Source organism: Corvus cornix, chromosome 1 (genome assembly GCF_000738735.6).
Source record: "Corvus cornix cornix isolate S_Up_H32 chromosome 1, ASM73873v5, whole genome shotgun sequence".
In the NCBI taxonomy this organism is placed as follows: domain Eukaryota; kingdom Metazoa; phylum Chordata; class Aves; order Passeriformes; family Corvidae; genus Corvus; species Corvus cornix.
In genome coordinates, this window is record NC_046332.1 from 8850926 (window position 1) to 8867543 (window position 16618).

General features: G+C 39.2%; 1 protein-coding gene across 7 annotated transcripts in view; it reads left to right on the top strand.

Moving 5' to 3' along the window:
* Nucleotides 1-16618, top strand: part of ROBO1 (roundabout guidance receptor 1) — a 698238-nt gene that overhangs the window by 328922 nt on the left and 352698 nt on the right. For 6 of the 7 annotated variants that reach the window (XM_039556121.1, XM_010399516.4, XM_010399517.4 and 3 more), the window contains one exon: nt 11052-11135. The exons of the other annotated variant lie outside the window; for it this stretch is intronic. In XM_039556121.1, the coding sequence (XP_039412055.1) occupies nt 11052-11135 (84 nt within the window). The remainder of the gene's footprint in view (nt 1-11051; nt 11136-16618) is intronic. 7 annotated transcript variants of the gene reach the window in all.

Consider the following 16618-nt stretch of genomic DNA (forward strand, 5'->3'; position numbering starts at 1 on the left):
CTGTTGCTGAAGGACATTTTCTTGGTGTGGTGTCACATCTGCAGTGCCCTAAACCTGCTGCCCATCAGCAGCACCCAGCCAGGGTTGGGGCTGCTGCCTCCACTGTCAGTGGTGTCACAGCTGGGGCACCCCTGGGCTGAGGTCTCAGCCAGGAACAGAGAGAAGCCCCACGGGCACCAGGGCATGGAAGAGCTGGGCAGGGGCTGCTGACGGCTGCCTCAGGGCTCAGGCCCTGCGCTCATATCAGCAGCCCGTGGGAGCATGCAGTGCTCAGATTGAAGCCAGGGCATCATCTTCCCTGTTGGAATTTCAGTGCGGGGTAGCAGTCATCCTAGCCTGTAGGGATGAAGCATCTATTTCTTATTTTATCCAGTTTGACATGTTTAAATTTGTTGAGGATCTCTGCTAGAGGCGCTTGAGGGCCCCAACAATATGGAACCAATCATGCTAGAAACACATGAGATGTATAATGTTGCTTCAGAAGTATTTTTTATTTCCTGCCCGAAGCAGCTGCACCAACACATTAAATGAAGGTAGGACAAACAAACAGTTGAGGCTTGATAAAGAAATTTTTCTTTTATCAAGCTGTCACTCTTGCAGTGTTGTACTTTAGGTCAGCGATATTAAAGCTGTGACCCAGTCAGCAATTATATACTTGGGAAACTTTCTACACGTAAATCTGACACAATGAATTCTTAGTCATCTGTGCTTCCACTTTCAGTTCATTACTGGTGATAAATGAGTCCCTTATTATGAGAAGCCTAATTTCCTGGTCTTTAGCACTATGGGGGTTTTGGTTTTGCTTTTTAAGGGGGGGCATAGCTATTTCCTTCCATTTGCTATTTAGTTGTTTTTCTGTATCTCCTGATACACAAACTGAAGCTTCTGATAAGGTTATGTCTTTCTGTCTACTTATCTCAAAGGTCTGGTTGGTTTTTGAACATAGATGTGTGATTTGGTTAATCTTTACCATCTTGATAGTCTCATCCATCAAAATTTTGATGCGGCTGCTTTTGTTATTGACACTGGCATTGTTCTCATCATATTTCTGTAGTTTAAACTTATCCTTCTTCAAGGTTCATCCTTGATTGTTTTGGGCTTTGTGCTTCCAGTAATAGTTCTAATTATTTCTGTGATTCCTGTGGATCTATTGAAGGTCCCTTTTTGTTTCAAAATTACTGCCTCTAGCTAGTAATTCCTATACTCAATGTTCACAGTATTACAAATTAACAATATTTAGAGAAATTTGTAGATCCTTGTAAGCCCAAGTACCCCTTGCTGTGTTGTATGATTTCTTATCTGGTATAAATTTTGCAAAGCTGAATTCTGACAAGATAGAAGAGTTATTGATTGTTCTCCTCCTCAGCTATTTCATTTCATCATTGTTCTATTTTGTCTGGAGTTTAAGTTCATAAACTTGGAGTAATTTTTGACCTTGTGCTTTCTTTTGAGGCTGACATTAATCATTCTGAGAAATGAGATTCCCAGCTGGAAGATGCTAAAGAACCATTAGGAACTATTAAATTAACTTACCACTATTTTATCTTTCCCAGTTCAGACTGAGAATTATTAAGCTTATTGGGACATATCTGTATGTTCCATTATGAGCTAGATAATAATTGCTAATTCTTTATTTGTGGCTCTTTCTCCCACTTCCCTGAAGTATTCACAGCTGTGCTAACAGAACCCTGCATACAGTCAATGGGAGCATTTTGCTGCTTTAACAAGAAAGGGCTTCAAGCCTAATATCAAATTTTCCAGGCAAATGCTTACATGCTCCATCATTTGTTTTCTTAAGGATATGATTTTGAGCAGTGAATAATCAGCTCAGGTAAACAAAGCAAGCAGGAACACCTGTTGTACAACTTCTCTCCAAGGCACAAACTCAAAAAGCTTCTTTGTAAAATGCATTTCATTATGCTGCAAAAAGCAGAAGTTCTTCATAAGAGCTTTACAGAGAGAATGCTTGTGATCAAATAACAAAAGGAAAAAACTTCCCTGAAGTCCTTACCTCTACTTAGTATGAATAAAAAAGAACAATTATTTTTAATCTTTGGATTAGAAAAAAAGAGTATTGTTGCAAGTGAGTTTCATTTAATACGTTTAGAAGGTGAATAGAAAAGGGAATTCTGGACAGTCTTGAATGACTACAATGTTGTATGGATATGTATGTGTGGTTTGATGATGCTTGTAGCTTGATGGAAATTTATCCTTGTAGAGAAGCACTGATTGGCATGGCATGTCTTTCAACTCCATGCCTTTTTACAAGTCAGTGTGAATATCTTTTTACCTTGCAAGTCACCTTTTCATTTCATTTCAAAGTCATCCCTGTACATTACCTACCAAATACTTTTTTGATAGGCCACAGTGATTTTAATTGTCAACTACAACAGGGTTAAACCTTGATTTTTTTAAATCCTTAAATCACTCCATAGGCTATAGTATGTTTTTGCTTTGTACAGAGGATAAAGTAAATAGAATGTGACTGACTTTAAATGTGGAAGGACAGGGACCTTTACAGCCTGTCCTGTCTGCTGGCTTCTTTGTCATAGTGAAAGAGCTGGGATGTGGGAGGCAAAAAGGAAGGGAAAGCAAAGAAGAGTGACATATTTCCTCTAAGAAATCCATATGCTAAGGGTATCAGTAATCACAATGGGGCTGAAGTCATTGCTGGAAGGTAGAAAACATGTGTTGGAAACAGCAAAATGGTTCAAAATGTTGCCCTTTTAAAAGGAGGGGGAGTCAAACCAAACCAGAATAGATAGGAATCTGTTCTGAAGGCGAATAACCTGTGATTCTTGTGATACCAGAGAGACTTTCTTGCTTAAGTATCTGCTTTAGTAGGCTGAGTTAATGTGCCGGTGTACTGCCCTGCTGGACAGTGTATTAGTGCAAGTATGTCTATTCTTTCTTTAAGCAACCATTGACATGCATTGATTTAATATTATTCTCCGTGCTGAGCTCTGCAGATAGACTGGAAGAATGCAAATGACACAGTTGTGTTGCAGATATATCTCTGACAACTCAGAAGACGACTTTGCATATTCAGAAAGGCAAAGGAAGGAGAAAGGATGTTCTCAGCTCTTGGATTGCGTACATCCCCTTCAATATTCATTGTTATGGTAGTTTTAATTTCAAATCATGTCACTGCAAGGCTGCTGATATGCTGAATAAGTTCCTGCATTTTTCTTGTCTGTAATTGTCATTAATGAGGGAAATTCATCACCTTCCCAAAGTTCACCACTCAGCTGAAAAAAATAAGGGGTAATTAAACATGGTGGGTTTCTTGCTGTGTTCCAGCTCTACAGCAAAGAGCAAGTGAACCCAGTTCTCTGCTGCTATTTTGGGGCAGCTACTTGTAAAGCAGCTGCATATTTCAGCCTCAAAACATACTTGCAGGGCTGAAGCTATGGAAGAGGAGCTCCAGGGGTTAATGCCTGGAGGACTAAGTGTAGTGTCAGAGTTTAATTCAGTAGTTAGGGGATTACTGCAAGAAGTCCAGTGGAGTTGGATGATTGCATGGGAAGCTTGCATAACCAGTTCTGCAGCTGTACATGGTATTAGTTGCTATTATTTAAAAGTCTTGATAGTAGTTCCCACAGCAATCAGAACTTTCTAGACAAACATGTAAGTTTACTTGGAAGAAAACAAAATAAGAGGTCTTCTAAGGGAGAGAACATTTTCTGAAGCAAGTTAAAACTCATAGTTTGCAGTAAAGAGAAGATTCAAAATACTGATGCTAAGAAATCGATGTCAAGTAGGTCTTATGCGTATGGCACATTGAACATAGTCAAGATGACTGGTGAGCACTTCACAAAAAATTAATTTATTTCTGCATTTTCTGAAGAAACATTGCTCATTACCTTGGAGGAGAAAATTCTGTTATAAATCTGGTTCTCTCTTCCTAGAAAATGGATTCTTGTCCTAATTAATCATAGTGCCTTGCATAGGCTACTGATGGGTCTCTTATCTACCTCTACAACTAAAGCAGCTGGGGCCACCACCTGTTAACTCACTTCCAGCACCATTTAAATAGTCTCAGTGGCTGTTACCTTCGGGTTTATCTGGCAAGGAAAGAAATGGGAGCAGATGCCAAACAGGAGAGAGCGCTACAGGGGACAGCCCAAGAAATACAAGGAAAAGCCAGAAGTCAAAGAGCAAGGGCAGGTGGAGAGAGGGCAGTAGGCAGGTTTGGCAGCATCAAAGTCCTGCAGTGCAAGTTTGTTGTGCTCTCTGCCAAATACCAAGTTTTGAGAATTTAGGTGTTCAGTCAGAAATGTTTCTGTGTAATTGGATTCATAGGGTGACTGATCCCACATTCAGCTTATGGTTCTGCTACTCAGTAAAATATGTTTGCTGAATCTGTGTTGCTGAACACCTAAATAAATTAATTAATTGCAAAGATACAACAAGGTCGTCTCATGCTTACGCATAATAAATCCTCACTAATTTACTTTTTTCCTTAGTCAAAGGCTGAGTGAATTATGAAAATAAAGGGAAGGAAAGGTTTTTAAATAGCATCCACTACTGAGGTTTTGTCAGGATTTCAGTCATGCTCTGTTCTTTGAAGACAATAAAAAAAAAAGATACTCAAACCATTAAATAAATGCTTTATTCTTCCTTGGTTTAGAAAAATCTATTTCTAAGGGGTTTCTTTTACACTACAAAGTGTTCTCTCATCAGAAGAATGTATTTTGAGCATAAGGAATATCATTTCTGTACCTGTGCATAAGTGCACATTTTATTTTTAGAATACTTATTGAATTGCTAGAACACACTTGTACAAGCTATTAATAAAAAAGCATCCTTGTGGATTTATTTATAATTTTCTTGAGCCAGCTCCTCACATTAAGGACATTATGAGAGCAATTTCTTGCCTTTTTCCCTTATCTTGGATCTTTCTTAACTTCTCAAATGAGGCAGCTGAGCAGTGTAAATTTTTAATGAAGAAGTACTTATTACTTGTGGAGACTCTTAGCTGATGAAAGTGGTTATAACTCCCTTAGTTATCCAAAGTAAACAAGCTATCTGGCTGAATATAAAAGTCTCTAGAAAGATGCTGTATTAAGTCTTACGAAAAAGAATATTTCCTTTGAGCTATTATGAAATATTGGTAAGGATATTCATCAGATTAACCAGCCTTGTGCTATACAGGTTTCTGATACAGACATGTGAGTGTTCACCAAGCTGCGATCATCTAAAGGTGGCCTAATTATTCCTAATTCTGCACATAGCCTGAAGTTTTTCCTTTTCGTTCCAGATCTGAAGAATAGGTCTACATTCTTGAAAGCTTATGTGTATTTTTCTAAATAAACATATGACATTAGATAGTACTTCCCTGTACAAAAGTTGCTTCTCATGGATTTAATGATTTGACTTTAATCAGTAGTTCTCCCTTAGGTGCTATCCTTACTTACTTATATCCTGATAATGCAAACTGTTTTGTCATTATGTATAACCAAGTGAAAAAATAGGAACAAATCAAATATTTCTTAAGACATATTATAGTGTATTTCTACTGTAGCTCCAAGGAAAACCTAGAATAAATCAAAATAATGCAAAAAAACTTGGCTACTAATTTAGTTCCTCATCTTAGGCTGTGGTTTGATGCAGTCCCAGTTGGGCTTTTTTTCTGATGTGTCTTCCTGAGTTCATCTAGATCACTAGAAAGGAATCAATGGGAATTGATCCAATTTGTAGAACACAATTCTAATATTGATAGTAGTTTATATTCATTTGCTTCACCCTAATCTTTTATTAATGCTCATTTGCAAAATGCTGTTCATGCTGTTTCTCCCAGTTTTGTTCCACCAAGCTGATGATGATAATGAAATTTAGAGAAACATAGCAAGAAATAATGAAGTCATAAATTTTGGAATTAAATATGGTAACAGTTACTGATATTATAGTCAGACATTTTTCAGTAGTCGACTTTAATTTCAGACAAACAAAGACCAGTGCAGAAAGTCAGACCCATGAGATTCTTACAGCAGTAAGAAGTTGTGTCTGTTTAGGTCTTTTCAATTTTTCTTTATGTCCACCAGGAGGCTGGGCCAGGGCATCAATACTGAATCATCTGGGGATTTTTAAGGATGCTTCATCAATAAAATGTGTCATCCAGATACATCTCCTGGTTCAAAAGAAGCAATAACTGATGGCATCACTTTCTCTTAGCAGTGGGAAAAAAAGTCACTGGTGACTTTTTTTATGAAGACCAAAGCCATGGTTAAAAGCATGTTTAATATAATTTTTGAGGTTAGAATTGTAAAATGCACTTGAATGTAAGTGGCTGTGAAAATAAGTGTGTCTGTCTGGTTTGAGGTGTTCTAGGAGCTAAGAGAATGAATAACAAGAGCAAATATTTACATTTTGGATTTTCTGATAATTTTGAAGAGCTAAAGATATGTAAATTAAAGCATGAATGGTGTGGCCATCTGATAAAATGGAATAACTTGGAGATTTCAGTGGAAATTTCATTGGAAAAGTCTCCTCACATCCATGTAAATCTTCTGTGCTGTCCAACTGCCATTGGCACCTAAAATTTTTCTGAACCCTGTATGATTATGCAAAATCCTCTTTATGCTTTGAAGGGGTCATGTGTGCTTGGGCTGACTAAGCCTGAAAATATTCCACCAAAAAGCTGGAGCACTAAGTGCTAGTAAACTTAGCGCTCTCCTGCCAAGTCCAAGTAGATGTTTGTTGGTTTTTTTTTGTTTGTTCGTTTTTTTAAAATGTCTTGCCCAGCTTAATGAATTGTGGCTCTGGAAATTTCTCTGGAAAGAGGGGATGAAATATTTTTCATCATAATGAGGGTGCTCCCCCTCTCAAATAAGGAGTGTCTCAAGTGGTCCTGTGAGAGAATAGTGTAGTGTCAATTGCAAAGCGGCGGCAGGACTCTTATTTTTTTGTTAGTCAAGGCTTTACTTTTCAACTTCCTTTTCCCAAATAAACTCATTTGGAACTACATTTAATTAAAAAAAAAAAAAAAAAAAAAGGAGGGGGACTTCTTTTGACTTCATCCTGAGGTTTTGTATACTTATAGGTAAAAGTATTTTTTCTGTTTAATTTTGTTTGGCGGGGGGAGGGGTGCACTGTGTTGGTTTTTTGGGCTTGTTTGGTTGTTTTTGTCGTTTGGGGGGTTTTTTATGTAATGAATTAACACAGTTCTTGTGCTCGAGGCATGAGCTCTGGTGTGGCCTCAATCAGAGCGAGTCCAGCTGCGTTCTTCTGTGCATCGCAGAAGTGACCTCAGCATCAGGAAAAGAGCTGCTGGCTGAGCTAGCTCGCTGGCTTCTGTGCAGAGGGAACACGGCAGGAGCCGATGGGATCGGCTCACGTTAGCATGGAGACACAGGAAGAGAGAGGCTGTTCTGGTGCGACTCCTAACAGGTTTATTGTCAGAAGTTTTGCAACCCGAACAAGCTCGGAAGGGACGGAATGTGATGGGATATGATGGGAATGATGGGATTCTCCCTTGAGGCTTGTCCTCAGTTTTATAGGGAATTTGAAAACCGCAGTGAAAGGGGAAAACAACCAATGAGGTACAAGCCAGGGGGAGGATACAATTTAACAAGAGCCACTGGGGGAAACCGAGAGGCTGGAGTTATAACAGAGAACCAGTGAACAAGCCAGTAACAGGGAATTTTCCCGAACCGGGGGAGGCGGCTTGTACCCGGGTACCGCTCAGGGGGATGCAGCTTAGGCTCCTGAGCTGCCCATCGACCCACCCTCTGAGTCTGCCTCTTTGGGAAACTCGATCCAGGGGATGGGCTGGGATTGATTAGCATCACGCCGCCCCAGCCCCGCAGTGGGCTGGGTCACCGCAAAAATGAATCAACCAATGCCTAGGCATCTTTTTAAAGCTTACATTTTATTTCAATGAAAATGGGCTCCTTTTTTTTGAGCAACTAAGAAAAAATAGAAACCTTGGTTTAAATGTTTCTTGTCTGATACAGAAATTCAACCAAGATGTCCAGCCATATTGGAGAGTATTTTAAGGGGCATCTCTCTCTGTCACTTTTGTGAAACCTCTTAAGGACTGGTTATGACATTTCTTTGAGGGATGAGGCATGAGGTTCAGCCTCTGCTTTGACTCAGACTGAACTGTAAATTCTTCATACATCAGGTGAATTGCTCTTGGGTTTATAGCTCATTTGCTTCACATTTTTTGGCATTGTAACTAGTTCAAAAAGGGTAATGATGTAAAATTGTTTATTATATTTAAGAGAGCCATGTTGAAAATTCCCTGATCCTACAGCATGGTAGTCATAAGAAATACATCATGTCTTAACATTCAGGACTTTTACTAGCCATTCAACAGAGTGCCTTCACAGCAGTCCTACAGTGAAATGTGTTATTTAAGTCAACAGTACTTACTTCTGTTGAGTATTTACAGGGACTCCCAAGCAAAGCTGGAACTTGTGACAGAGCTGAAATTAAATTCAGCCCAGCACAGAGGGCAACAGCCCAAAATGTAGCACTTACTGTTCAAATGGGTAGAATTCATCTTTAGTGAGTCATTTCCAGCCAGAGACCATAATTTAACATTAACTGAATATCATCTTCAATATCAGGCTGAAAAGTAGCATTTCTCAAAGAATGAGAGAGTGAACAACACCTGTATAGTTTTAGATTGTAAATAACAAGTGGATTGTCTCTAACAGATATCATGTAAGTATCAGTAGTGTCAAAAAGAGATTAATTCCCTCATTTACCTCCACTGAGTGATTGAAGCCAAGATTTGCAAGCCTAAATAGCTGTAAGTAGTTGTAGCCTGGTTTTTAAAGCTGATGCTCTCCTAGCTTGTTGGCTTTATTGAATGCACAGCATTTCTGAATTGGAGACTGATCGTGCTAAAACTCTTAAGTGAGCTTTTCTAGGGGCATTAGCATTGGTTGGTTGTGAGGTGCTGTGGGGAGGATGGCCCAACGCTTGGAATTCCATATCTGAGGGGCTATCTTGGGTAAAAATTCTGAGTCGTTGTGCAATTATATTTTCCACATGACACCAAACACTGCACTGACACACAGAACATGTCCAGTAGCTTTCGGTGCATCTTCTTCCTCCTCCATCATTTTGAATAGTGTGTGGTTAAATCTCCTAGAATGCCATCAATCTCTCAAGATGATGATCAGCAGGTTCATTGGTTAAATTTGGTCTAGGCTCTCTGTAGTCGATTATAAACCTTTGCACTAAAAAAGGCAGGCACAGCCTCTGCCACTTAAATTAATAAAAAGTCCCATCCTTCTGTCCTTTACTGCAGTAATTTAAAACTTTGACCCAATCAACCCCTGAATGCAAATGAGTGAGCAATCTGGAGAAGCAGAGTGTTGATCCAGTCAATCTACAGCCATTTTCAGAGCAGATTTTAAAGATGTACGTGACATTGGCCATTAGTGAGCCAGAAAAGATGAATGAGCCAATAAACGAACATATTTCACTTCTTTCATCTGCCAAGATGAAACATCATCTTGGTGTTCGGTTGCTTTTTGTTGTTTGGTCTTTTATTTTCTTAATTTGCACGACAGTATTTTGAAAGGCATGCTATCAATCCTTTAATTGACTTTTCTAAAGAAATATTTTTTTCCAATAAGTCCCCTTGAGTGGGTTGGTCTTGAGGATTTTGGTCTTCTTAAAGTCTTTCCTTTGCAACTCATTAAAAAGATTTTGATTTGTAAAGATATTGTCTATAAGACAATTTAGAAAACAAATAGAAAAAATGAATATTTGGCATTGAGTTTTAAAAATGAGAGTGACTGAGCTAGTAAAATTAACTATCCAGAAAAAAAAAAAAATCCACTTACGTTTTTCTTTTTCCAGTTTAGTTACATACACAATTGCTTTAGGTGTTTTGTGAAAGTTCAGAGTAATTTTAACAATGTGTGTGGATTCTGTTGAAAATGAACAGTTACTTTCAGTCATTATAGAAGTCCAGACTATGTCTGAGAGAGCAAAACACGTCTTTGCAATAATTAATAAATTATCTGACACCTGTCAACAGAGAAAAAAGGAAATAAGCAGCCTATTGTTGTGGCAGTGTTATTTTTGCAGATGCTTCTTGCAGTTTTCTTATGAACAAAATATGAGTGTTTCTTTTTACATATTATCTGTTGGACAGTGCACTATCAAAAGTAAATTAAAATAGGATTTTAGATTAATAAACAGTTTTACACTAAGAGTAAAAAGATCTAGCAGTATTGGCGACAAATTCCTTTGGGTTATGTTGTTTTGTTTTCAGAGCAACTGGGATTTTATTTTACTTTCTTGTTTCGAATGATTTAGTTCATTATTATGAGTTTTCTTCATGGTACTTTATGGTGTTTTGATCAGCAATTTATCTTGGGGCCTTAAAACATGTGTTCATTTATGTGTTTAGCTGACCAGCTGCCTTCCCTTTTTTCCTTTTTCCAATGTGACATTAAAATGGAGTGATTCCTAGCAAGGATCTTTTAGCGGAAAACGCATCTTACTCCGTGCGATGCTAAACTGTTGCCTTTTCACAGAGGTCTCTACCCCTTTCCCCTGCCCCATCTCCCAGCAGAGGTAGAGCAGCCCCCCTCTGTGCTCACCAAGCCCCAGTCGTCCCCCCGCCTCCTCCCCACAAAGAGGTGAAGTCCCCTGAGTCTGTAATTGCCAGGAGATGAAGCGATGATGGGGAGTGATCACAGTCAATAGCTTTGATTAACAATAAGGTGGAAAATTAGCAATGCTAGCATTCAGCTCCCCTGCCTTCCCATCCCCATATGCTCCCCGCAGCCTGTGCTGGCTGGTTAGCAGGGTGGCCACTGTGCCTGGTGGGCTGCAGAGTGACACTGGGAGTGGGCAGAGGGGGAGAGCAGGCAGCTTTCTGGGGACACTGTGGACAATGCTCCCGGCCCTGTCTCTCCAGGCTCCGCCACGCAGGCGGGGGAAGGACAAGGTGTGCCGTGTGCTGGCACTGTGGCTCTTGCTGTCATTTGTGGATTTAATTGTGTCTGGACGTGTTGTGATCAAAATGGCAACTACTGTTACTCCTGTGACCCCATCAGCAGCTCTGGTGTTGTTTCCGACAGACTCCGAAGACCTAGAGAGGGGGAACGACAACGGGACACCACTCCCCACCTCTGATAACGGCGACAATTCACTGGGCTACACAGGTAGAGTGCACCTTTCCGAAATATTCCTGACTGCCTCCTTCTGACACTTTCCACCTACATCTGCCATTGCCACCTGTACACGTTCTTTTAATCATCTTTGCTAGCTGGCTCTCTTTCACCATCACTTTTAGAAGTTCAACGTTGTTAGTACTGTTGGGAAATACTATTGTGTCTTTTAACTAACCAAGATGACTGTCCCTGTGTATGTTAGTACATGTCAATGATTTAAGTGTTTAAATTTGCCTTGTTGAGACAATGCACCTATTATTTTCCTTTGAACTGTATATATTAGTGCATGAGGAAATATATAATCTCAAAGAAATTTTTCCAAAGACCTAGGGGATTTTTCCACATGTTTATTTGGGGATTTTTTTTGCTTTGTTTCTATTATAAACAAAAGTAAAATACATTGCAGCAGGGAAGAAAACCCAAATGAGACTAAACTGTGATTGGAGAAGAGTATGTTTCATTCACTTCTGCTTTGCATAAACTAAAGAAATGTGTCTCTAGGCCAAATAAGAAAAGCCACAGAATAAGCAGCACCATACAGCAGTGATCCCTGAGGAATCCAATTCAGTAACTCTTCTGCAGCCTGAAATGTTACCCAGCTCCGGGAGTCACTGACCACAGCCCAGTCTCATCTGCAGTCATGGTTTTTCATGAACAGCTGGTGGTCCAGTGTGACTCAGATATTCCTAAATGAGACAGTCTTGCAGGGTACAAGAAGAGGATAGGCAGGTATATAAGATAGAGAGTGAGAGAGAGAGCAACTTGTCTATTCAAAAAACTTCAGTTCCTGTTATATGCCACTTATAGTGATTGCAGCTTTCATCACCTACTCCTCACAATCATCTCTGCATGTGGTTTAAAACCTTGATACATAATTTTATTTCAGTTTAAAATACTTTTTATTTTTTTTCTAAAAAGGTAAAAAAGCTAAAGCAATACAAATTTCCCCTCAGTCAAGATAGGTGCCTTTTTAGGAAAACATAGCATGAATCCTGCTGCATGTGGATTATTTCGACTTTTCTACCTTCTGAATATTCCTATTAATTTTGTTCTAAATTCTTTCCCTTGCACTCTCTAAGTTTGTGACATGTACATTCTCTGGTGCTTGTGGGATCATCATATTGACAAAATATAGCTTAAAGAATGGATTTTTCCTTGCTGTAAGTTAGACTTTTGCTTTCAGAAAACAGGGCTGAGAACCGTGATCCCCGGGTCTTGTGTATAAACAGCCACTAATTTACTTGGAACAGCGAGTCAGAGTCTTTTAATAAAAAATTGGCTTAGTTTTACCTGGAGATGAGCAATCGGTTCCCCTCCAGCCTCCTCACCCATCCCTGGCCCGGGGCTGGTGCTCGACAGCCTCCCACCTTCCCACGAGGTAGGAGAGGGGCCCTGTATGCGCCCTCCAAAATCCCCCTTAGGCACAAGAGCAACGGGGGTAAGAATTTAGAGGGAGACTCCATCCTTTTTCCCCATGGAGAGGGGCTGGAGGTTTGACACAGGCCCTGCCATGACAAGTGCACTGGGTGGGTGATGGCAGGCAGAGGGTGCAAGGGCTGCAGGCAGTCCTGCTCCAGTATTTAAGGCAAATAAGGCAGCGTTTAAGACAAATCTCCTCTCTGAGCCTGGGGGCATGGGACAATGTCCCAAGCAGAGCACAGACCCTTTTGCATCTGTCCACCCCTGAGGATCCTTCTCCCATACCAAGGTGCACACGAGCAGCTGGGCATCCCAGGAAAGGCCTCTGCAGGATGTTGCAGCTGTTTAACCTGCCTCTCTGGGACTAATGGGGTCATTTGGGAGGACTGACAAAGTCAACCCCTGCTCTAGTAGCTCCCCAGAGGCTCCACTGCTTAACTCTAGGCCATATTTTAATAGGCATTTTCCAAGTAGGCACAAAAGTCAGGATCAAGTTAGAGGCAAACACAAGCTGAACAAAAATTCAAACCTAGAAGGTGACTGGTTTTGTTTAATTGGAGATTTTGTGGCTTCTATTTGAATGAAAGACCAAGTTTTTCATGTTTAAAGATTTAATGATCCAGTATTTTTTCTCCACTATGTAATAGTAATCAGTAACACTATGTGTGTTTACCTTGGTCTATATGGAAAAACCCTGAGGTATTTACAAAAATTAGTCCAACAGGTTTCTGTAGTAATCAGTAAGAGATTTTAAAAATAATATTCATTGGAATGCAACCTTACAAGTAAAGTTACTTTTTTTTTTTTTCCCAATCGTGGGCTCATTCATATGGGCGTTATACGGAATTCCTGGATTTTACAGAAGTATTCTTAGATCGTTTTTGTTCTCTCTTATCTTTAGAATTCTATTCTCCAAAAGGAAAGCCATTTCAGAAGCTTGTTTGTACTGAAAATTCTCTGACTCTCCTAAAATCACTTGGATTAAGTCTGGGATGCCTGGACCCTGGGGTAAAATAAAGAGCAGTTTATTTTTCAATCATGTTTCTATCTTCAGGTGGTGCCTGAATGGACAAAATGCACACAAGTTGGTAACTGCTGTCATACCATAGGACTGTACATTTTTGCTCATACTGAGAGCACTGACACATCTGCAGGGCATATCTTCCATTCCATATAAGTTTAGCTGTGAGGTATGGAAACTAAACATTTGCTTGTATGGGAAGTTTCAGGATTAGAAATTATAACTTTTTCCTACATCTTTTTCTTTCCCTAGACGTTTCTCATGGTGAATATATGCAGCTGTTTTGTACTGTTTTTAAGCGGATGTACATGACTCATAGGGAGGGTTTCAGTGTGCTGTCCTAAAACCCCCTTCGTCACTATTATTCATTCTCCTAAATCACTAAACCAGGAGAATTTTTGGTGTCCCATTAGTTTTGTTGTCTCCACTGTGCATGCGAGCACTTGATTTGAGAAGTAACCTCACACCAAACAGTAAACTCATCAATTTCAGGGGGGTAAGAGGACATGGAAACCCAAAATGTTTCAGATAAAGTCTGAAGTTGTTAATACATTTCAAGATTGTTACAGCAGGGAAATGGTGAACTCCTATTTGACTTTTCATGATTTCGATATGTTATAGGACTGAACTCTAGATTTTTTTTAATCATTACAGTAAAGTGAGATCCAGTAGATGTTACACTTTTTATAGATCATCAGGGTTTTATAATCAAAATAATTATTGATAGTTATTAACTGTAGACACAGTTCAAGAGGCTTTATATGAATCTATGTTAAAGATGATCACTTTCAAAAAGCATTTGTAACATGCATAAGTAGGGGCTGAATAAATCACAGAATCAAGAAAAGAAGTTCAGCCACTAAGGATTGTTCCATATGCATGACACTGATATTAGACCGAAGGAGTTTATAAGAAGGTTTTTTTTCCTGCATATTTAATACCAGAGAAATACTAAAGAATAAAAAAACACATTTAAAAGCTGTTGTGACCCCACTGGCAGCATATTAAAAATGCTAGATATAGCTGGATTGATTCAGCAAATAATTTAGGGTTAAAAAGATAAGAACCTTTAACTGTAACTCTGTCAGTTTAAATAATTGAGGCAGGAAGATTACCTTGTCTGCATCTTCACAAAAGATCAGTTTTACAGTATCATGGTCAGATTGGAAAATAATTGCATACTTAAGATGCGTAACAGCAAAAATCTGAATACCTATTTAAACCATGTGGATAAAGAACAGGCCAAATCATAGTGAGATTCAATAGGATAAAAGCATATGAGTTAGATATTTTGTGTTGTATTTAATTTGTCCTAAGGAAGACACCCAAAGTAGCTTTCTAAAATGCTGCATGAGCACGCTTGTTTCTCTTCCTACAGAGCTTACGGGGACGTTAGATGACTAGCAGTGATGTAGATATTTTAAAATGATTGCAAGTAATTTCACGTCCCCAGCAGCTTGGATCCAAGTTCAGAAAGGTGAGGCAGGTTATAGGAGTGTGCACCAGAGAATATAATGAAATTTAATTTGATCACCAAAGGAAGGCAGGGGAATGGAAGATGCAGGTAGGAATTCAGTTCTTTGTCAGGTTTAGGCGGTGGAGATGTCAGACCAAGCTATTGTTTGGACAGGTACTTTAGAGGGGAAATAAACTCTAAAGTTACCAATCGTTGCTTTTTTTTTTTTTTTTTTTTTTTTTTTTTTTTTTTTTTTTTTAATTTAAATCCTGGAGAAAAGAATAGGGACAAACAGAAGAGGAAAGGAATCAAGGAAAAAGATCTCGCAGAGTTGTCACTGTATATCAGAGAAAGAATATGGAAAAACATCTGAATAAGATACTGGAGGAACTCAGGGGATGGAGAATTTAGAAACAAACATCATAGAAGAAATGCCTTTAAAAACTCAGGGTTTCCAAGAGAAGGGCTTGTAGTTAGCCACCAAATGGAAGAGATGAAGTGTTGAGTGATGTCCCGTAGTTCTGGAGAAGCTTTGAGAGCCACAACTCTGCACCAGGGAGTAAGGAAACCTGACAAGCATAGGATAAAACCATCTTGACTAAAGCTACTAAACATATTTCTCTGTTTGATATTTACTGTCAGAGCAGATTTTCAAGACTAAACTAATTAATATTTCCACATCAAATATCACATGTGGTGTGCCAGCCATAACAGTAAAGAATATGTTTCCTCTTGGCTCACAGGCTTCTTGTTTCCTCCCCAAGATAGTGCAAAGGCAGTAGGTGTCAAGTATGAGCCTCAGTTACTTTCCACATAATCAATGGCTGCAGAGTAATCTCTGAGATTGCATTGTGCTGTGCTATTGAAGTGTGCGCATGCAGGCTATCCCAGGAAGTAGCACATTTCCTGTTAAATCAACTGTGACATAAATATCGGGGATCATTTAACAGATCACAGACTATCGCTTGTGCTACAGCGACCAGAATGATGGCTTGTTAAATTAACGCTATACAGTCAAACATTTGCAGGCAAGGATCACCACTCCTCATTAAGTAGAGTTGTGACTTTTTAAAGGGATATTTCCAAATACTTTTCTATTCCTCGTTTTTTCCAACAACTCTTCCAGTATGCAAAGAAATCCTGTGGTTGCCAACGGTGACCCAAAGTTAGTCTTCAATTTTTTTCTCCCTGATTTTAATCATGAAAATATTGTGGTGATATTCTTTTGTATAACTAAAGACTCATTTTTTTCTCTCATTGCCTTTCTTCTTTACTACTATGTTGTTATGTCATCAGGAGAATTGTTCTTAGGGGATCACTGCTTGCCCCATGTCAAATAAGACAGGTTGGCCTTGGAGAGCATTTTAAGAAATGAAGGGGAACTCTATCTTCATTTCATGGCCATGTCTGAGACATTTCTTCCATTTTGTTCAGTTATTTTGCATAGGTTATGCTATGTATTAGAGGGTGCTTGTTTTGAAAAGTGGTAGTTCAGGAAACATGTTCAAGAAAACATTTCTTTGAAATCAAAGGCAGAAGTCTACACTAATAGTTACCCTGTGAGAAATGGAAGTATGT